This window comes from Gaeumannomyces tritici (assembly GCF_000145635.1).
Source record: "Gaeumannomyces tritici R3-111a-1 unplaced genomic scaffold supercont2.2, whole genome shotgun sequence".
NCBI lineage: Eukaryota > Fungi > Ascomycota > Sordariomycetes > Magnaporthales > Magnaporthaceae > Gaeumannomyces > Gaeumannomyces tritici.
Window position 1 is genome coordinate 204,149 of NW_008804546.1, and position 20,886 is coordinate 225,034.

The 20,886-nt window shown below is 59.0% G+C and overlaps 5 protein-coding genes across 5 annotated transcripts; 3 read left to right on the forward strand and 2 right to left on the reverse strand.

Moving 5' to 3' along the window:
• Positions 1–549: 549 nt before the first annotated feature.
• Positions 550–912, forward strand: GGTG_02624 (hypothetical protein; the record flags this gene model as incomplete). The annotated part of the gene is made up of 1 exon (XM_009220398.1): positions 550–912. One exon carries the CDS (start codon positions 550–552, stop codon positions 910–912), a length of 363 nt encoding a protein of 120 aa, XP_009218662.1.
• Positions 913–5,630: 4,718 nt separating this feature from the next.
• GGTG_02625 (hypothetical protein) lies at positions 5,631–10,563 on the forward strand. The gene is made up of 2 exons (XM_009220399.1): positions 5,631–8,152; positions 8,242–10,563. Exons 1-2 carry the CDS (start codon positions 7,171–7,173, stop codon positions 10,068–10,070), a joined length of 2,811 nt encoding a protein of 936 aa, XP_009218663.1. The 5' UTR covers positions 5,631–7,170; the 3' UTR covers positions 10,071–10,563.
• A 2,250-nt stretch (positions 10,564–12,813) lies between these two features.
• On the reverse strand, positions 12,814–14,538 carry GGTG_02626 (hypothetical protein; the record flags this gene model as incomplete). The annotated part of the gene is made up of 3 exons (XM_009220400.1): positions 14,215–14,538; positions 13,693–14,085; positions 12,814–13,611 (listed from the first exon to the last, which is right to left on the reverse strand). Exons 1-3 carry the CDS (start codon positions 14,323–14,325, stop codon positions 12,814–12,816), a joined length of 1,302 nt encoding a protein of 433 aa, XP_009218664.1. The 5' UTR covers positions 14,326–14,538.
• An 849-nt stretch (positions 14,539–15,387) lies between these two features.
• GGTG_02627 (hypothetical protein) lies at positions 15,388–16,940 on the forward strand. Its single transcript, XM_009220401.1, has 2 exons — positions 15,388–16,480; positions 16,543–16,940. The coding sequence occupies exons 1-2, from the start codon at positions 15,651–15,653 to the stop codon at positions 16,610–16,612; spliced, it is 900 nt and encodes a 299-aa protein (XP_009218665.1). The 5' UTR covers positions 15,388–15,650; the 3' UTR covers positions 16,613–16,940.
• Positions 16,941–17,059: 119 nt separating this feature from the next.
• GGTG_02628 (hypothetical protein) lies at positions 17,060–20,575 on the reverse strand (the record flags this gene model as incomplete). The annotated part of the gene is made up of 5 exons (XM_009220402.1): positions 19,706–20,575; positions 19,369–19,623; positions 18,568–19,297; positions 18,104–18,478; positions 17,060–18,017 (listed from the first exon to the last, which is right to left on the reverse strand). The coding sequence occupies exons 1-5, from the start codon at positions 20,271–20,273 to the stop codon at positions 17,060–17,062; spliced, it is 2,886 nt and encodes a 961-aa protein (XP_009218666.1). The 5' UTR covers positions 20,274–20,575.
• Between the last annotated feature and the right edge of the window lie 311 nt (positions 20,576–20,886).

Here is a 20,886-nt window from a genome sequence, read left to right on the forward strand (position 1 = left end):
TGTTTCGTTTCTCTCTCTCTCTCTCTCTCTCTCTCTCTCTCTCTCTCTTTCTATTTACAAAGCTCTCGCCCGTTAGTGACACAATTGTGGATTCCCCATTGTCGTGTGGAGGCGCTTGTCTGTGCAGTGCATCCAATTGTGCAATGACTTGTTATCAATATCGACGCTCAGTTATTATTCCCATTCCGCAGACCGCTTTGAACATCCGGCCGGTTCCGAAGAGGATAGGTCGTCAGAGTGCCGGCGTGGAGGTTTCATCAAACTCTAACGTCAGGCAGTAGCGAAGAAGAAAAAAAAAAAGCCGTTGCTTTTCTCGCGCTCGGCCATACCATTTGGCCGGGATCGACCCTGTTATTCGCGAATGAACCAGTCAAAGGCCGTGCTCGACCGTTGATCGTTTGTCGTTGGAACCTCTGGCTTGAACTTACTGCCTGCGCTAGGACGACTTGGCCCCGGTAGAAAAAGGTCCGAGTGATGTCAGCGCCTCCTCCCTTTCTTTATTTAGTGCCTTGCCGTTGTGCCCCGACGGCGTCGATGGCGTCGAATGGCATGGCTGTGCCGCCATGGCGACATGTCAGTTGGCGCCACACAACGCCACCGCCTCCGTTTGGATCACGGCTATTGTTCTGCCCACCAGTAACAGGGGGGTTGGGCGCTTCCGCCTCGCGCCATGATTGCGAAGCGGCCGGCATTTACGGCGAATCACGGATGTCGTCCGGGAAGGTGCTTGTGAGAGCCGTCGCCCGCACCTTGCCATCTCACATGTACAACCCGGGTATCTGCAACTCTGGTTTCTTTGTCTCGCTCCAGCCACGAAATGAGACGCATGTCGTTAATATTGCAACGGCCAGTCGTAAGCCAAGCTCGGGTTGCAGATGCCGCCTGACGGGAAGGGTAAAAAAGAAGATGTGATGGAAGCTTCTCCCGTGGGTGAAAGGCTTGGAGGAGGGGACCTGCCCTTTCTGTCCGCAGTCCCTCCCCTCCCATGGTTATTTTCTTTTTTTCCCTCTCTTTCCCTCATCCATGCGTGGAAGGTCCTTCTCGAAGGGCGGCCACGTTCGGATCACGACCGTGGGTGAGAGGTCCGGCCGGAGGTGGGGGGTGGGGAAGGTGATTGAGGGGAGGGATGTGATGTGATGGATAGCTCGCAAAGCCCGCTGGCGGAAGGGGACAGAAAGCACGAATTAGACGGAGGAGGGGGGGATTGGGGACAACAGGTGGGGCAGCAGGCAGGCACAGCAGCAGCAGCACTTAGCGCGTGCTGGCTGGCTGGCTGGTTCTGCACACCTTGGAGCTGCTGCTGCACTTCACTGCGCTGCACTGCACCGCAGCACGCCATTCCAGATGGAGGAGGGTGGTGTGGCTCTCGCTGGATGGGAGGAGAGGGTGAGCAAAGCCCAATGGGCGGCGAGCTGGCGGGCTGGCGGCCGAGGCGGATCAGCTGGGCCGCCGTCGCAACCACGAGAAGAAGAAAAAGAGAGAAAAAAGGGCCCCGCGTCCGCGCCCGTCCGCGCGACTTTATCCCACCCCGCCAAGAGCCCCGGCCAGGGATTCCCGCGCATGCCCCGAAGCCCGTATTCTTTTCCCGCACAGAGACAGAAATGGAGCAGTAGCTGTAACAGCTGTACATAGACTCGTTCCACGGCTGAGCGGTGAGGGGCCAGCTGCTTTGCGGCACGGTACACGGAACCTACACGGGCTGACCTTGGGGGTAGGTAGGTAGGGAGGGGGAAACGTTGGGTACCGGTGGCCAGGTGAGCAGATGCGCCAAGGAAAAATATAGTGGCCATGCGGGATGGACATGCCACTGGCATTCATGATCTTTTGTGTCCAGAGAGTGAGAGAGATACCGCAGGCTATCAGATATCGATACGGTTTGTCATGGAAGACACTATTTGGGGGTCATAGCTCCCAGTTTCCATCTTCTCCCGTCATCTGTATCTTAACGCCGCCGGACCTTCTGCACCTGGTCATGTCTTGCCTGCCAGCATGACGGCGGCCGAGATGAACTTCACTCCATGGCGAGGCGAGGGACGAGAGCCTCCTTCCTACCTGGCTCTAGGCTCTGGTGACGTTTGTGAGATTTATCTTGGTGCTCATCTGCAGGCGTCGAGTGCATGAGAGAACAAGATGAGGACAAGATAGGAATCTTTCTGGCAAACTGTCAGATTTGATGGCGGACACCGGCGCCACACACACACATAAAGGCTCGTCAGGGTGCCGCCATCGATATTAACTGCACAAGCGAGGTTTGGTTGTTCGACCCTCTTAGCGTCGTCGAAAGATGCGACGCGAAGTGAAGCCCGACCAAAAGGCCAGACCCCACTCTCCGTTTTGGTGCGTCTGCTTCCGTACCCCCACCCCCGCGTAGAGTACCTCGACACCAACCTGCGCCTGTAGGAAAAAAAAATGTCTCGACTTAGCCTTTGGGCAGCTTTCTGTCTTTGATGCCTTCTTTTCGTCTTGCTCCTCCTTTTTTTTTTCCGCCACGGGCGACTCGCTGGTAGGTGTGGTGGGGAAGGGGGGCCAGGAGAGATTGATGATGAAATGCGCAAGCAAAAATAGACATGGGAATTCTGCTGCGGCGGGCATGAGCGAGAGATGTGAGGGAGATCATTCAATGCAGCACCTCAAGTAGTGTCCGTGTCGTGTCTGGACCACCCACCCACTCTCTTCCAGTAGGGTCGCCGCAGCGACGGCAACACACTCGTCGCGGGCAGAGATGGGTGTAGATTCGCATTGCGTGGCTCCATCGCCTGGGTGCCTGTCTTGTTTTCTGTTTCCTCCTTTTTTTCTCTCTCTCGCTTGATTTCAGCACATTCTTGGCGGCTCTCTTCGCGACGGCGACAGGGTAGATGTCGCCATGACGGATTATGTGATTGCTGGGGGTGCACGACTGGGGTTGTTTCAAGTCACATCGGAAGAGTCGCCATTTCTGTCCATTGATCCGTGATTCCGCGATCCGGCATCCGTGCTTTTTTCCTTTCTTTGTTTTTTATTGTCTTCGAGTGCCAGGGGTAAAGGTGGGATAAAGGAGAAAAAAAAGAAGAAAAAAAAGAACAGATGATATATTCAAGCAAAAATAAATACGCCAGCCCCCCTTGTCTACTTAGCTGTGGGAACAACCAGGGGCCCGCCTTCGCGCGCGCCTGGATTCGAGGACCCTCCCCGAGATATCTCCTCTAAGCCCCAACCCACCGCAAAGGCCCGGCGAAAAAAAAAACAGCAGTCCTCGGGCCGGGGGTCCTGTTAGGTATGCGATAGGCGCGGCACTGGGGCGCCACCCGATATGGAGAAGGTGCTCCATATATGCGGACGCCGTCAAGGGGGTTGGAGGTCCGACTGATAGGCAAAATAGGGCTCCGAGATGGGGCTCTGCTGACGGTGTGTCTGGTGTTGTGTCGCGTGTGTGCGCGACTGTGAGAAGGTGAGTGGGAGAGAGAGAGAGAGTGTGTGTGTGGGCTCGTGGGCTCTAAAATTTGGTTACCGAAAGCTAAAGCTGAGCCAGTCTCGATTTGAACCTCACGCGATCTGCTTTCCCTGTCTCCCCTGCCCGCAATATCAATCCGACCTTGGAAAAAATCCGCCTTGGAAAAAATCCGACCTTGGAAAAGGAGATGACAAACAAGCACGCAGGCCACAGTAATCGCGTAGTGAAATGTCCAACGCCACATTCTCCCAACAGTATCGACACCCTTTTTTCCAATGCGTACTGTATTTTTTGCATCCCGAGGTCAAGAGACAAGCACCGCATCATTGTGTTGCATCCTCGTAGCGAGCTGTTGCCTGGAAAGAAAAACCAGCTGGCCGATCAGCCAGGCGCCTGGCCCCGTCGCGGCCCAAGGCAAAGGACGCAGGGCCCTCGATGACCGCATCTGATGCTCGCTTTTGACTCGCGCGATGGCGCGACCAGTTCGTATGCCGCGGGCTCCCTTTTGCTTCCCGGGTCGCTCGAGACAGGGAGATTGATGGCAAGCCCGGGTTCGCTGGCTCATGTAGGGAAAATGCCCGATGCAGCAATATCACATCGCATTATACAGCAATAGATCGTTTCTCGCTTGCGAGGGGATGCAAGGGGAGCCGGCGCTATTCTTGCTGGCCGGGCCCGGGCCCGGCTGTCGCCTCCAGTCCATGCCAGGTACAGAGTGGTACTTGGGAGTCCAAGGCCAAGCGGGTGACGGGGGTGGCTGATGGTCTTCTGTGTCTTTTTTTTTTTTTTTTTTTCTCTGCCTTTGCTTTTGCTGGGCGCTGGGGGAAAAGGGACGGGTAGCACAGCCCCACGAATATTCTGGGCTTTGAGATGCTCTGGTCGCCAGGGGTTCTCTCAGGGAGACCACATGCAAATATTGGGAGGAGATGAACGAGGGGTCGCGACTCTGCGCGGCTGTCCCGAGCCTTTGCCGTGGTAGGCAGGCCTGGGGGCGGCGCGTTTTCACTCAGGCACGCGCACGCGCGACAGAGATGGGGTAAGCGATGGAAAACCAGCAGGGGGAAAACCAGCCCAGCCCTGTTCGAAAGGAGAACCCCGGCTTCGTACGGCGACCGTTTTTGAATCATCGCTGAGCCGCCACGCCGCCCGCCACTGGGAGCAGCCGATCCATGGGGATTTGCGCTGCGCATGAAAGCGTCCGTCGATAGAGTTGTTCCGTGCCGATTGCCTTCTTGGCCCGGGCATTCTAGCATTCTAGATGCTGTTCAGCCGCTTCTATTCTCAGCACCAGCCTCGCAAGCAAGCCAAGCAACCCGAGAGAGTAAGCAACCGCTTCGTCTCTGCAGTCACTCGCAGGCGGCCACAACCACAAGAGACAATGAATGAAACCCTGAGGGGCCTCGAACCCTTGGTATTTTTTTTGTGCCCGCGGAGGCCATGGCAGAGGCGGCGGGATGCGCAACCGTCCGTCCCTCACCTCCATCTCTGCCGCATGGGGGGTCGTGGCGACTGGATGGCTCGTACCCGAGGGGGGAGACTGCGACTGTACTGGTACTGGGGGAGGGGAGGTCACCCCCCCGCCTAGAGGGAGAGAGGCTTGCTCCATCGCGCCAATCAGCTGCGCGCTCTCCTTCCCGCGGGGTGGCCTTGCTGCAAGTCAACCGAAGGGACAAAACAGAGGCAAGCACGACTGGAACGGCAGGGGTTGGGGTCGCGGTGGGATGGATGGATGGGGTTGTGGGGACGGTACCGTTCGGGCATGGGGAGCTCGAAAACGAGTGGCGTCAAATGGCAGAGCCTGTGCCCCTGCCTGGCCGTTGAGGTGCCTGCTTGCCTGCTTGCCTACTTGCCTGCGCGGTGCTTTCTTTTCGAACTGCCACACCACCACCACGCCCCGACAGCCGACACCCGCCATCTCTGACCACCCCTGCTTTTCAATCTTGGGCACTGAGAACTCCATCTGGGCTCGAGCACTGTCGAGGTGGTCCTTTTCACCCTCCTCCCTGCCGCCGCCGCCACTCGGGGGTGTCCACAGCACGGTTCAATTCCCGCTGATCCCACTCTTTTGCAACGGTGGCGGTGGTGCCCACTCACTCACTCACTCAATCATTTACACACTCTCACCCGCTGTGTCGCTCTCTTCAGCACCTTTGTTTGTGCCGCCTTCCCGCTGCCGCACCCTTCATGCCGGCGCCGGTCACGGCCTTTTCTGTCCTGGGGCAAACCGCTCCCAGGCAGTGCTTTATGAGCAGAGGCCGTGGGACGTGACCCTATGCAGACCTTCGTGTCGCTTGTCACGTACACTCGCAAAGCATGGACAGCACGTAGTCAGCGAGGGTGAGAGGCCGCCATGATGGCCTCGACCGTCGCCTTCGCTAGTCGCTCCCCTTCCTCGGGGTCCTCTTCGTCTTGCTCCTTTCACACTCCCCTCCTCGTCCCCTTCCCTCCACATTCCTCCTTTCACCCTGGCCCAAAAGCATGTGCCTCCCTCCACATCTAACCCACTCGCTCGCTGACCTGCTTCGGCTGCGGCCTCCCCTTGCCTCGTCGTGCTCACTCTCAAGGTTCCTGGTCGCCTACCGCCTTGCGCTGCCTTGTCAGAGTCCTTGCCATCCTAGCCTCGCCCTACCAGACATCAACAAGCGCCCCTCCCCCTGTTCGCACTCCTTGCCCCCAGTCGTTGTCCCCTCCTCTGCTCCGTGTCTTCCCCCCCTGTGATGCCTTCAGCAGGGGTCGCAGCAGACCCTGGGTCGCAGTAAACAGATCTCTGCCCTTGTCCTCCTTGGGGCAGAGGCATGCGAGTGCTCCATCAGGTGCGAGCGCGCCCGCCTCTCCCCGCCCACCGTCCTCAACGCTTTTGGTGGTATCCCAATCTACTCCAATCCTCTCATCGCCCTGGCTGTCTCTGTGCCTCGGCTGGCTATCGGAATCCATGTTTCTGCTTGTGGCCATCGCGCCGCCTTCTTTCGGCCCTGAAGGCCTGCTTAATCGTCATCTCTGGTTGGCTGGCTCTGGCTGAGTCGTCTCTTCGTGAGAAGGCTCCTCCGCGCACGCTAGGCTGGGGTACAACTGCAAGTTCGCCGCGCCCCCAGTCTCGTTCTACCCGCCACCCCCCCCATCCACTCCCTCTGCTGCACCCTACCCAACACCCCCCTGTTCCAAGTGACGAGTGACGAAAGCAAGGTACCTCCATGTACACACCTGGGCCGAGATTGTATCCAAATGCTTGTGCTTGCTGTGGGCATGCTGCTCTGTGTGCAGAGACCGACAGTTCGTTCGCCGTCTCTGCGCATCCTCCACCTCTCCGGGTCCAGCACGCACCAGGGTGGGATCGCCTCGGGGAAACATGTCGATTGTATAATACCGTCTGGCCGTCCCATCCTTTGTCCCCAACCGCTGTGGCTTTGCTTGCCCTTTTCCTCAAATCAAATTCTTGTCACAACCGGACCCTACCTTTGCTGCATATCGTTACCTTCTCTCTTTATTTATCCACGGCTATTCACTGTGCGCCTGTCATTGACTGCAGCAGGTGAAGACGCCTTCTCGCTCCGACCCTGTCATCACGTCACCGCCTTTGGCCCGTAGCTCACTGTCTGCCCGCCGCCCAGTTCTCGCCTCTGGGTCAACAACACACTGTCGTTTTGGCCCACAGGACCTGTACAAACCAACAACCGCTTCGCAGCTCTTCCTTCTCTGACACACATAGAGAAGGGGATTCATTTTATACTAGCTAGCCTAACATGACCGTCTCGCTGGCTGTCCCGGCGGCACCCGCCGCCACCGCTCCCGTCGACCTTCCTGCCATTAACACCAAGGCGGCGGACACGGCCGCTGCTCGGAAACGTAGGAGACGCGCACCCGCTGGCGGGGCCGCTGACGACTGCTTTACGTGCTCCAAGAGGAACGTCAAGTGTGACAGGAGGAGACCGTACTGCTCACCGTGCCTCGAGGTTGGGAACGAGTGCTCCGGGTACAAGACGCAGCTCACATGGGGGGTCGGTGTGGCCAGCAGGGGAAAGCTCAGGGGCCTCTCTCTGCCCGTGGCGAAGGCGCCGCCGGTCAGCACCGCCATCTGCAAGAAGGGCTCGCCCACGCGCACTAGGGCCGGCTCAACAAACATCGGCACTGCGGGTCAGTGGCCGGAGCGGGATGAGGGCGCCGCGAAGCGCAGGCCCGCCCATCTCCAGATACACACGACCGTACGCGACTTCGACCGCCACCACGGCGTCTCGTCCCCGAGCACCCCGTTCCACGGTGCATTTGACCCATGCCGAATCCCCAGGGCGGTCGATGCCACCCCGACTCTCCCACACCACGCCTCCCACTGGGACCACATGCCCTTCTCAGCCGGCCTGCCGTCGGACAACATGCGCTATGGAAAGCTCTCACACGGCATGGGCCACGCCGACCACCAGCTCTCGTCGTCTATCGAGTCCATCAGCGATATGGAGTACCACCTGTCTCCCATGAGCCACTCGTTCCCCAGGGACGAGATCCCCTTTCTGCACAGCCCCGCGGTCCTGTACGACAGTTACACGGGACACAACTCGCCCGCCGTGCCTCCGAGCCCTCTGGCGGCCATGATCATGGAGCAGCGCAACGCGCCCACGTCATGCCCCGGCCTCGTGTACGCGCCCTCGGAACAGAGCTCGAGCCTGCACTCCCACCCGGACTTCGAGGCGCAGCTCAGCAGCAAGCTGCTCCTCGACTGCGACTCAATAGGTATGTCGACACCTTGTGGGCTGCTGAGCCGGGCTGGGCAAGAGGCTTGGATTTGGAGCTGACCGGCCGAAACCACGACTTGGCAACAGGGACCCCTGAACTGGATGCCTACGGCTCCAGCGCCAACTCCAACGGTCACTTCTGGGGGCCGTCCCCCGCCGACGAGGACTCGGCCTCGTCCCAAGGCGTGCCCGAGCCCACACACTCGCTGGCCGCCTGGCCGTCGGCTGTCGAGACGCCCATGGTGCACGTCACCCCCGACCTGATCGCCAGGATGCCCTTCTTCCTCGACTACTACGAGAACACCATGTGCCCTTCCATGGTTTTCATCGACGGCCCCAACAACCCCTTCCGCGAGCACATTCTGCAGCTCGCCGCGGGTAGCCGCAGCCTGCAGCACGCCATCTGCGCGCTGGCCGCCTGCAACCTGCGCATGAAGCGCAGGCTCAGCCTGGGCCAACACTCGCCGCGCGACATGGCCGACAAGAGGCCCGGTTCTCCCGACGGGTCGGCCGATGACCAATCTCTGCATGAGGAGTACCAGCACCGCAACCTCGCGGTGCACCTGCTCAACGAGCAGCTCAACGACGCGACCAAGTCCAAGCACGACTCGGTGCTGGCCACCATCCTGATCCTGTGCCACTACCGCATGGCCGAGTCCGGCATTGCCCGCTTCCATACACAGTTCGCCGGCGTCAAGAAGATCCTCACCATGCGCCGCGCATCCTCCTACCCACCCTCGCCCGACTCGGCCTGGATGGAGTCTCTGTTCACCTACTTCGACGCCATCTCGGCGAGCATCAACGACCGCGAGGCCCAGCTCGGCGCGCCTCTGTACAGCGGCGTACCCCTGGATAGCACGCCGCTGCTGCCGCCCGGAACCGAGAACCTCGTCGGCTGCGACCGCGAGCTGTTCCGCATCATCGTCAGACTCGGGCGCCTGAACTTGCTGTCGCAGCACCGGCCGGTGCAGAACATGGGCGCGGGGTCTCCCCTGCAGCGACACGTCCCGTCGCGCTCGCAGTCCCCGCTTGCCTCGCCTCTCGGGCACATGTACAAGCCCAGCCAGCAGCAACAGCAACAGCAACAGCAACAGCAACAACAGCAACAACAGCAACAGCAACAACAACAACAGCAGCGCATGGGGATCGACATGTTTGGCGTTCCCACTGGCGGCAACCACCACCGGTTCGATGGTAACGGGTTCGGTACCACGCTCAACGACGACGAGCTCATGTCTGCAGCACTCAGCTCGTCGCCGGCGTACGACGAACTCCGCACCGCCTTCTGGCGTGAGTGGAGGGAGGCGCGCAACGCGCTCCAGACTTGGTCTTTTGACGGACAGCGCCTCGCGTCATCTATGGTGCCTACTCCGACCCCGGCGCAGATGCGGGACCTCTGTTCGTTGTCCGAGGCCTTCCGGTACGCGGCGCTGCTCTATACGGAGCGGCTGGCCGGGCCTGAAGTGCCCTCGTCGCACGAGCAGTTCCGCAACCTGGTGTCGCAGGTGGTCTACTACGCCACCAGCCTCGAGGCCGGGTCTTCAGCCGAGAAGTTCCTGCTCTGGCCGCTCTTCGTGGCGGGCAGCGAGTGTGTCAACGAGCTGCAGCAGAACATTGTGCGCAACAAGTGCCGCGACATCATGGCGCGGTCCGGATACATGAACAACCTGGCTGCCCTCGACGTGCTCGAGCGCCTCTGGGCCGGCGAGGATGCGGTTGGCGCAATCACCGTCAAGGAGGAGCAGCACAGCTCCCACCTTGGCGGCATCGACATGGGCCCGCCCAGCCACCCGCACCACCAGCACCACTACCAGCACAACCAGCAGAGGCTCCCTGGTATGATGAACAATGGCCCCTTCAACTGGGCAAGGTGCATTGGTGGCCAGGGGTTCGAGGTGGAGTGGATCATGTTCTGATGCCCTCCCATCCTCTTGTTTTTCTTTTTTCCTAGCGAGCAGAGCGTTTTTAAAGCGTTGCTACTCAACCTGTTTTTTTTTCTTGTGATACCTCAACCCTCGTCTTTTGTTTTTAATGTTTGCCACCACCATTTTTCCCCCCGGCACAGTCGGTGTCGTGATACACGAACGAGGATACGATACTCAGGGTCATGTTGTTATTGCTGTCGATGATCTTTGCATTTATTTCTTTCTCGAGCCCTTTACGTTCATCAATGTATAATGTATGGATACACATATCATCGTCATGTTTGTCTTCAGAGGAGTCACGGGGTAATGGGGAAAGGGACCGGGGAATATGATACCTAAAGGGGTGAAACTAGGAAAGGGGCGTGTATTTTGGTCATGTAACGGTCTGGGGGTTGGGGACGACGAAACAAACACCCATAGATATCGGTTGGCAAAGGGCAATAGCATTCATCTCCATTTCATCAACTGTGGTCTGTTTCTTGCAGAACGTGAGCACGACGATATCACTTTGGAGCAACCTGACTGCGCTGCTGCTGCTCATAGACGTCGGGTCGGAAAGGGGTCCGTCCGGGTACGAGGCAAGACAGGGAGTTAGATTAGAGTAGCGAAAGTGGCGCGCATGTGGCGAACGGATGAAAGAGTGAAGCGCCTAGGGCATTCTGATTGACCACGTTTTTTGTCCTCTTATTTCGATTGAATTGTAAAGGATAACGACTTACCCCCACGTAGTGATACCATTGTGGGTGGTACTGTAGCAAGCCCGCCAGGGGTTAAGGAGGGGGGCAATTCATCCATCAATCAGTGATGTTTTCCCATCCTCTTTTTTTAATTTTTTAATTTTTTAATGGAGCACACAAAACATCGTTCCGGGCACACACGCTTCGAACGACGACGACAGAAAAATTCGCCGGGCCGACCGGGCGGGAAAGCGGGCTAACAGCATGGATGGGGAGGGGGAGGAAGAGCGGCAGAGGGACTTGTGCTATGTATCAAAGACGGGGAAACGAAAGGAAGCACATGCAGGGACGGACGGGGTAGGGGGCTTTACTTTGGTAGGCGAACGGCGAACCTCCCCCTCCCCCACCACCAAAACTGCTCCACCGCAACGGTCCACAACGCCAAGGCTGCTATCTCTGACGGCCTTCTCTCTCTCACTCACTCTCTCTCTCTCTTGCTCAGGTTGCTTTGCTTGCGGTGGCGCCCGCCCGCTTGCGAGCCCTTTGCGTGGAGACTAGACGGACGGGGCTGGGCAAGGTTTGTCGAGGAGGTTGCTGCGAGGCCACACACACACACACACACACACACACGAACACACCCCCCTCCCTGGCTTGTGAAAAAGAGACAGAGATAGATGCCATTGTTTCCGGCTTGGCGAGGGGGAGGGGAGTCGGTATCTGTCTGTACCTGTCCGCGCGCGCACACCTTGCCTCCTTGCTGGCGGGGCCCTGTCAAAAACAGCTGTCAACTTTGCCTACCTTGTTCTTTCTCGCATATGGATGAGGAGGAGGAGGAGGAGGCCGATCAGTCCCTGGTCGCTCCTTGGCGTGGGTTATCTGGGACCTAGTCGCATTCTCCTCCCCTATGTACTTGCCCGTTCCGTCATCGTCATCGTCACCACTTCACCTTCCCAATTCTTTCCCACCCCTGGCCCCGCGCGGGACTGGCAAAGATGGTGTGCGGCGCGGTAACGTGTGCATGTGTGCGTGCCACTCGGTCAGAGAATTCGTACAAAATGGACGAAGCTAGGCTTGCGTCGCTTTCCATCGGGCAAACCTCCAGCGCTACTTTTTTTTTTTTGCTTGCAAGTGACCTAGATGTATTCCTTTCCAGCTTCCTAGCTAAGCTCCAATACGCCGACGCAAGTCTGCCCACCCCTAATAAACCGAAACTGGCCTGCCAAACTGGGTGGCGCGCTGCAACCCGCCCTGCCCTACTGTAGGAGAGCCAGCGCAACGCAACATGACCTTATCAAGCTAGCCGCCCGGGGCTAGTTAAGCACCCTCCCCCTCTGCATCGAAGGCAGGCCGGTGGAGCCAAGAGCTTCTAGAAGAGGGGTATAGGCACGCACACAACGCAACACACGTATTGTTGCAACGCTAAAGTGTACCACCACCACCACCACCACCAGCAGCCCGTCCCCTCCATCACGGCCGCCCGAGTTGAGGACCTAACCTGCCTGCTCAATGGGGGAGGGGGGGGGGGGGGGGGGCCCGTTCTGTGGCCCGCGTCCGTTGCGGTCCTCTTTTTTTCTTTCCTGCAAGCTTCTGCAGCTGCCTTCCCGATGTTAGGAGCCAACTAGCCGCCGCCGCCCCCCAGGCAAGGACTCCGCTGGAGGGGGGGACTGGGCTTCCCTGCCTATAACGTGGGAGTGATAACGCCCACAACGCGCATCGGGGGATATGTACGTACGAGGTATAAACTCGAGCCATGTTGTCTGGTACCGAGCGTTGGAGGCACGCGCGCGCGTTGTGCTGTCACTAGGTGGCAGCTCTGGGTATCCGCCGAGATAGATGCATGCGCGACGTGGGCGAGGCGCTCTCTCTACCGGGCACAAGGGCGGCCGTGAGCCCTCGACCCTTGACCTCGGTTCTCTATCGTGCGAGTGTGTCGTGCAACGTTGCCGAGAAACATGGGCATCTGTGAAGCTCATCACTGGAGGGAAGACTCCGTGTGTGGCACGATGGAATGAAATCGCTTGTCCCTTTTGGTATCTGAAATAGCAATGAGCAGTACTCTATCGTAACCTGCCCCTGCCTTGTGTCCCCTTCCCGAGCCCCTTGATCCGAGCGCTGCGCCCGAGTCCGTCCCTGTTGGACGCCCGCGTGTTTTGCGGGGGAGTCGACGACTCGAGTTCCGCGACCATCCGCTTTTTCCGTGGCCGCGGGCGCGGCTCCCGCCTCCTGGCGCCCTCGCCCTCGTCCTCGCCGCGCTTCCGCTTCTTCGCCACCGGCTGGCGGCCTCGCCTTTTGGCACCACCCCTGGTCTTCTTCTTGAGAGCCGCCTCGGCCTCTATCTCTGGCAGTTGGCTCAAAGCCCACTCCACGGGGCGTTGCTGGCTGGATTTCCATACATCGGCGCCGCGACCTTCGTCCACAGCATGGAGGAAACGGCTGATGCCATTTCTGCGCTTGGTGGTCTGGGGAGAGCCAGGCTCGTCCATGTCTTTCCTCGACAATCTCAGCACGTCTTCTCGCGTCTCGCCATCCTTCAGAAGCCCCAGGCTGGTAATCTTCTCCCATATAAAGGGGCACCTTTTCTCCCAGTAGTCGACCCACAGAGTCCGCCTTTCAAGCCACCAGTACTCGAACACGAGGTACTCCATCCACGTCACCCGCTCGCTTTGCTGCTTGGCGTCCTCGAGCAGCTGCAGGTCCTCGTCTAAGCCGTTCTCGCGCAGGCGGCGGCGGGCGGCCTCGAGGTACTCTTCGAAGGTGCCGCCGGGGACCTCTCTGTGGGTCTCCCGCTCCTGGCGGCGGGCGAGCTGCTTGTCTTTCCATACCCTCTCCCAACCTTCGTCACGTTCCTTCATTGCCTAGTCCGGAAGCAACCCCTCGGTCTCCTCCTCGTGCCGCATCTCGGCGACGTAATCCGCCATGTCCTCTTCGTCCGTCACCTGAATGTTGCGGTTGTCGCGCTGCCACCTCCGGAACTCCCTCCAGCGCTGCATAGGGCGCTCAAACACGGCCAGATCATGCATAGACCAAATTGCGATGAAGTTGTCCCCCGCCCACGGTCTCACCGTTTCGATAAAGTCTCTGGGCCTTTCGTCCACCTCGTCCAATATTTCGAGCGGGAAGGGCGGCCGGCCGCCCTCGGCAACGAGCCGGTTGTAGCAATAGATCTGATGGTCCTTGGCTGGGGTCTCCCCGGGCGAGATTGTCCGTGGCCGCTCCCCCGGACCCCACGGTGGCACGCGTTCCGGCGAGGGCGTTGCCGCCTCTGGGTGACTCAGGGCGTTGAGCTTCGCCGTGAGCTGCCCAAAGTCAAGAGGCTGGGGCTCCCTGGCCTGTGGAGCGAGGTGCCTGCGGCTGGTGTTAGCTGGATGTGGCGCCACATGAGTTCATTGGATTGCCCCTTACATGAACCTCTCGACGAGCTTTGTCTGCTCGGGTTCTGGGGCCTTCTCCTAGTCGACAATATCTGTGACATTGAGCGCCCGCTGCTCATCCCAGTGGTTCTTCATCCACTCGACAAGCGCAGCGTCGTCCAAGGCCAGCAGATGCGCAACTGTGTTCTCGGCTGTCATTGTAGCGGTTCGTCGTCGCGCGGACGGGGGCTGTTGCGGCGGCTTTGAAGACGAACGCGCCCTAAGTTCCAGGCTCGATTGTTTATGAGTCCATGATTGAGGAAGGAATTGAGGTGCGAACCAACAACCCCAGCCTGCTTGCTAGCCGCCTCAGAATGTGAAATGGGCGGGCTGCATGGGACCTGTGTCGCAGCCCGCCCACCAGGACAGACCAGATGGCGCTAGTGAATGTTGCATGTTGCACGCGCCTCGATCTTGCACCAACAGCCCGCGCTGAGGGCCAGTCAGCCACCAAGAAAGAATCGCATTTCCATGCACCGGCTCCCACCATGTTGGCAAGGCCGCCATTGCAAGCTATCTAAGCGACCAGGACGTTTGTGCCAACAATTTTGCAGAGGCAGCCGATTTGCTGCGAGGCGCAGCGGTTGCTGTCACCAAATGAACCTGGGACAGCACGTCTGGTTGGCCGCATTCCCGACCAGGAGTATTGCGGCGAGTGTGTGAAGCGCGCCTGAGCCAAGGACCAACGAACAGCCGCCACACAAATGGGTTGGAGATGATGGACTCGTCGGCGGCTCCCTCAACGGAACAGAGTCCAAATGATCAGATGGAGAAAGTAAATGAAAAAAAAAAAAATGGAAGGAAAAGGAAGCGAAAAAAAAGGAGAGGAAAAGAAAAGGAAACAGAGCTAGAAAAACATGCGTATCGCCAAAAAAAAAATGGACATGTACTTTGCAGGTTGACAGGGACAATACATCAATCTAATCAGGGGTATTAGGGCGTGCTGTTTGGGGCTATGCGTGGCCGTTTCGAGGGCCATGCGAGGCTGTAAGTGGTCGCCTCGATGGTCGGGCAGTGGGAAGTTGGCAATGGTCTAGATTTAGGCACCGGGCGCTAACCTACAACATTCATCAAAAGCCGAAAAAAACCTCCAACGAACTGCTCCTTCGATGCCAAAGTCCCCTTTCTATCGTCCTCTTTCTATCGTCCTCTTTCATCTCGCTACTACTGCTAGTATCACACTCGCCTGCTTGATTTCTCTCACTTACACTCGGCTCGCAACGCCATGGCAGGTCTCGGTTCCGTGGCGTATTTGTACCCCGGCAAACGGAAATATCAAAGCAATAGCCATTATCAACGAAACGCCTAACAAGGGGAAGCATCGTCCACCGCGTCGCCAAGAATCCCCGGCCCCCCAACCGCCCTCGGCCTCGCGGCACGAGTGGGAGCAGGATGAGATGCCATATGCTCGAGGCTATGACGCTCTGCAATACATGTAATGCCTTGAGATACGCCTCGACGACGTGCCCAAGGACCAGCGCGGCATGATTGTCGGCTGGGCCGAGGACGCAGACATTGTGCTTCTGCGCCACAAGGGCATCAGCTTTCACCACTTTGCCATAACCTTCAACGACGACTACCGCCTCATCGTGAAGGACCTCGGATCGCAGGGGGGAACGGCCGTTTTGTACGGCCAACCCGACGAACGGCCGCGGACCGGGGTGGAATGGATCGTCGGTGGTGACAGTTTCCTCCGGGACAGGGACCACCCCACCATCAAGGTCATGCCGGGGCTGGAATTTCCATCGTCGTGGAGCCGTTCGACCGGAGCTCGCCGGCCTTCCGGGCCAAGGTCGACAGGCCACGACGCCTCACTGCTGTTGCGGCCGGCTGGTCAGGTTACCCGGACGGAAGTGAGACAGGGCACTGGTGATGAAGACGACACCGAGGCGACAACGATACGCCCGTCGCATCTGGACAACGGGGCCTGCTACGTACCTGCCGGCCGCAGCACCGAGGAGGAATCGAGCGGGGCTGCCACGCCGACCCAGGACACGCTCGAAGAGTCCGAATCTGAATCAGACCCTTCTCCTTCGCAGTCGCGCCTTCCGCCGGCCTCTATATCGCAAGCGCTCGAGCGCATCTGCGACCCTGGTGACAGCCTCTTCCCCAGGTCGGACCTTGGCGCGGCCTCTCGATTTTCCGAGGCGGCCTCGAGGGCGGCGACCCCGCGAACCGTCCCAGGCCCTGCCGAGGAGAGCTCGTGGCAGACGGATTCGCTATGGGGGCACGACAAGAGAATGTGGGCGCCGACACCGCCCATCTGCCACGCTTCAAGGGCAGTATCGCCAGCCGTGCCGCAGAAGAGAGCCCTGTAGGTGTACCTCGCAACCCGATTGTTGTCGACTATTAGACACTAACTGCCCGGTGGAACAGAGAGCTGGATTCGGTCGAGGCCGCCATCCTACGGATGAAGGATTTCGACAACGAGTCGCGCCATGGCTGAAGGTTGATGGGGCTGGGGTTTGTTTCCCCCGCAAGTTTTTAGATTTATACCAAATAGCATCATCACGCATAAGAATTGGCCTCGAACTGGTGTATATTTACCTATCCCTATTTTTGTTATTTTCCTTTTCTCGCTTTTGTTCGTGTTTGTGATAGGGGCTGTCCCATCGCACTAGCAATTCCGATCACTAGGACCTGGTATGTTTAGTTTTGTATAGCTTAAAGCTGTACAGGCCTTACTTGGGTTACCCGAATTTGTTCCTTAGGATTGAGGCGCGGGTAACATGTATTAGCGCCCACTAGAAAATGAATGTTTATTCATGTCGAGGTACATGTAAATGTCTTCATTTTAGACATACTTGGAACACGCCCAAATCCCCTTCTTGACACAGCACATGTAAACAAGAGAACCATGTCCAGACCCCCGCCGGTCCATTTGCCGCACGCGCTACTTATTCACCACCCCCTGCAGCTTCTCTGCGTCCGCGGCGGTCACGGACTCGAACACGGGGCTCTTGCCGGCCTCGAGCACCACCTTGTAAAAGGCGTCGGCGCCCTTGGTCTCGGGGTTGTTGTCGTGCTTGTTGGCCGGCGCCCACGTCTCCCCCATCTGCATCACGTAGGTGCCCGGCCCGGGGGCCGTGCCCTGCAGCTCGAGTGTGAAGCCCGAGGCCTCCTGCAGGATGAAGCGCCCGACGCGCGGCCTCTGGGGCATCTTGGTGGGGGCGAGCTTGAACTTGAGGCTGTCGGGCCTCAGGACGGTCGTCTTTATGCCATTTTCGACCTTGGAGGTGGTGAGGCGCCAGGTGGCGGCGGGGGCCTCCTCCTCCTGCTCCTCCTCGACCGGGGCTTCTTCTTCTTCTTTCTCGGCCGGGACTTCTTCAGCGGCCGGGCCCGTGCCGGCCTGACCTGCCTCGCCTGGGGATGCAGAGGTCGCTGGGATGGCGGGGTCGGACGTGGAGGCGGCGGTCTTGTCGTCCTTCTTGGCATCCGACTTTTCATCTGGCTTGTTGTCCGGCTTGTTGTCCGGCTTGACGTCGGGCTTGACGTCGGGCTTCGGCGCGGGCTTGGGCTTGGGTGGGGTCCATTCCTTCCACTCGTCCGTATCTTCCTCGAACATGCGGACGACGAGAGAGTCGGGCTTGGGCTTGACCACGAGGATGGAGACCTCGACGAAGCGGAACGCGATGGGCTCTTCCGATGGGTTGGAGGCCGTCATCTTGAACGCCAGCCGGTTGGTCTCGGCATCGAACTTCTGGTCCCCAAAACTCCACTGGAGGTGAATCATACCCGGCCTGACGGTCTCGTCCGAGGGGATGTTGACGAGGTCGGCCTGCTTGAATAGCGGGTCGGTGAAGGGCATCTGGTCCGGCTTCCGGATGGTCACGAGGCCGTCGTCCTTGGGCCTATGGAAATTGCGTGAGGCGCACCCGTCAGCAAGTCTTGGACAAGAATCCCCCTTATAGGGCTACGAAGAATGGGGTGCACTCACGGGAGGTAATCGACGTTGCAATAGACGTCTCCGTTGTCGGCAATCATGGGGTCCTCGTACTTGAGCACGCCGAGAGCTGGGTAGACGAAGCGGCCCGAGTTCCGGAACTTGGCTAGCAGGCTCTTGGTGAGCTGAGCCAGGCGCTCCTTGAGCGCCTTGTTGATGTATTTGAGGGGCTCGTCCCAGGTTTTGCCGATGTCGTAGTTCTGTCTTATCAGCCTGATGTTTGCGTCCCTCGGGAGCCCATCGCTGCCTATCCCCTCGACCGTCGGCTCGATCACTCCGTAGTCGAGACGAGGCTGGCCCGTGGCCGAATCAATCTCCTGCGGCACCTTGAGATCAACCTTGAACGACCAGTCGGCGCCGATCTCGAAGCTGCGTAGAGAAATGTCAAGGTCAGCGGGCTGGCTTTGCGGCCGAAGCACAGGAAAGGGGATCTTGCAGAGTCGAGGTTCTGGACATACTCGCCCCAGTAGCCCTTAATCGGGTGCATTCTCTCAAACGGGAAGTCCTTGTGTGTTGAATATCCTTGCCAGTGGTAGGTCCTCATGGTGCCCTTGACGTTGAAGACGTGCCCCGCCGGCTCCCAGGTGATGGTGACGCTCTGCTTGCTGTCCGTTTTCCAGTGGCGATATATGGTCCCGTCCTTGTATTTGGTGTGCGTGTAGGTCTCGGTGCCGCTCCCCGGGGCGACAAAGTTGTCCTCCCACTTGAAGGTGCGCGGGCCCGCCGGCTTGAACTCGTAGTAGCTGTCGTTGGGTAGCTGGGCGGGCTTCTGGCCCGAGATGGTGCCCGGGTTGATGTCGAACGAGGGGGCCGGGGCGCCAACGCAGAAGCGCGGCTGGCAGCGGCCTTCCGGGTAGAGGTCGGGCCTTAGCGGCACCACCAGGGCGCCGACGCACATCTCCTGCAGCAGGAGGAGCAGCTGCCTCCGCAAAAAGGTCCGGTGGTCGAGCACAAAGGTGCCGCGGACCTCCTTGCGGTTGACCGAGTCGACGGGCGAGCCCAGGTTCCCGCAGTAGGAGAGCAGCTTGCGCTTGGGGAGCGGGCGCGTGCCCGTCGTCTCGGCGTGCACCAGGCAGTTGTAGTCGCCCCAGATGTCGCCCCGGGGACTGGCGCCCTTGACTTTCATCTGGACGTCGTAGCTCTGGGGGTCGATGTAAGGGTAGCTCAGGAGGCGCACGGCGTAGGGCACTGGAATGAAAAGTTGCCAGGTAAGTTTGAGGGGGGGTCTTGGCTGCCGTTTGGGGGAGCAATCGACGTACAAGTAATCTCCGACTGCGACCTCGACGTCTTGGTCTGGTCGGGCTCAGGCTCCTTGAACTTGAGACCGAGGGTGAAGAAGGCGCTGGTCTGATTCATTTCTGCCCAGGATTTGAGGGTCTCCTTGACCTTCCGCATCAGGGTATGGTTGGCCCCGTCGGCATCCAGCCAGTCCTTGAGCGGGATGGGGTCACCGTCGGGATTCTCAGGGTCGGGGCAGGTGCTGTACTTCCAGATGATGTCCTTCCATGAGCTCTCTGAGGGGTGTTCGTCAGCGCAAAGCCCGGCCATATGGTCAAAGTTAGAGAGGCAGGAGGTGCACCGGGAGTAGCCACTCACCCGAGATGGCAGCGAACAGACGATTGATGGCATACTCCCCCGGCTTGAGCTTGACAGGGGCATCAAGCTCGTAAGTCACGTCTGTGCCGTTGGGACCCTTCCCCTTGAGCTTGAAGATGCGCTTCATGCGGTCCGTGTGCATCTTCTTGTCTATGATGGTGTCTTCGTCGTCGCCCTCCACGGGCGTGACGCACAGCTCCTCCATGGAGGCCGTCACGGTAAGGACCCAACCGGAGATGTCCACCTTCTGCTTGAGGCTGTACTGGATCGAGCTGTCCTTGTCGAAGCGCACGGAGAAGTAGATGACCGGGTTGGCCGCCTGCTCCTGGTTAGGGTCGATCATGACGCGGGGTGCCTTGAGGTGGGCGTTCATCACGCCGTTTTCGCCATCGCTGAAGGTCAGCTTGGACACGTCGTCGTCCGGGGTCTTGGGGCGCAGCCTCCAGAGGGCGTCAAAGTTGTCATTGATGGTTTGAACCGAGAAGGCGGCGAGCTGGTCGTAGTGGTCGTCCTCATCTGGCCCGGTGTTGAGCGAGACATTGTTGCGGGAGGTGCCATGGCTCGGCATGAGGGGCAGACGTAATTGCTTGTCTCTGAGAAATTCACTAGAGAGTAGGTAGTTGAGGTAGGACGGAAGTGACAGATTGAGAGAGGAAGGATTTGCGAGCTTATATTAACCAAGGGTCTCGAGTGACGTTGACAACCCAACCTGCAATGTAGCAAAGGACCCATCGAGCGTGCTCCTGGCTGCCCTCAAAGATGCAACACGGATCAAGAGGGAGTACCTTGAAGGCACAGATTGGCGTACCGCGCTGTATCAGAAACTTGGAGATACCTAACCTCTCAGCAGGATCACGCCTGGAAAGAAGTACAGAAGGAAGGAGCTGGGGTTTTGCTCAGCTAGCGGACTAGTGATGGGCAGTCAGGTGGACGATGGCGCCTCGGAGGACCAGACTGGCGAGGCGCTCCGGCCTATGGGCTTCGGTAATTCACGATGTCGTCTAGAGCGTATTTCGCGGGCACGGCGTTTCCCCATCCTCTCCCTAGTCTTTGGCTTCATTGGTAGGCCGAGAACGTCGGGGCGATCTCTCCAAGACCGGGCCAACCCGAGTGCTCGCACTGATATGTGAATGCCGCCAAGTGGGCTTGTCACAGACTGACATGCAGATCGCGCACGCTAA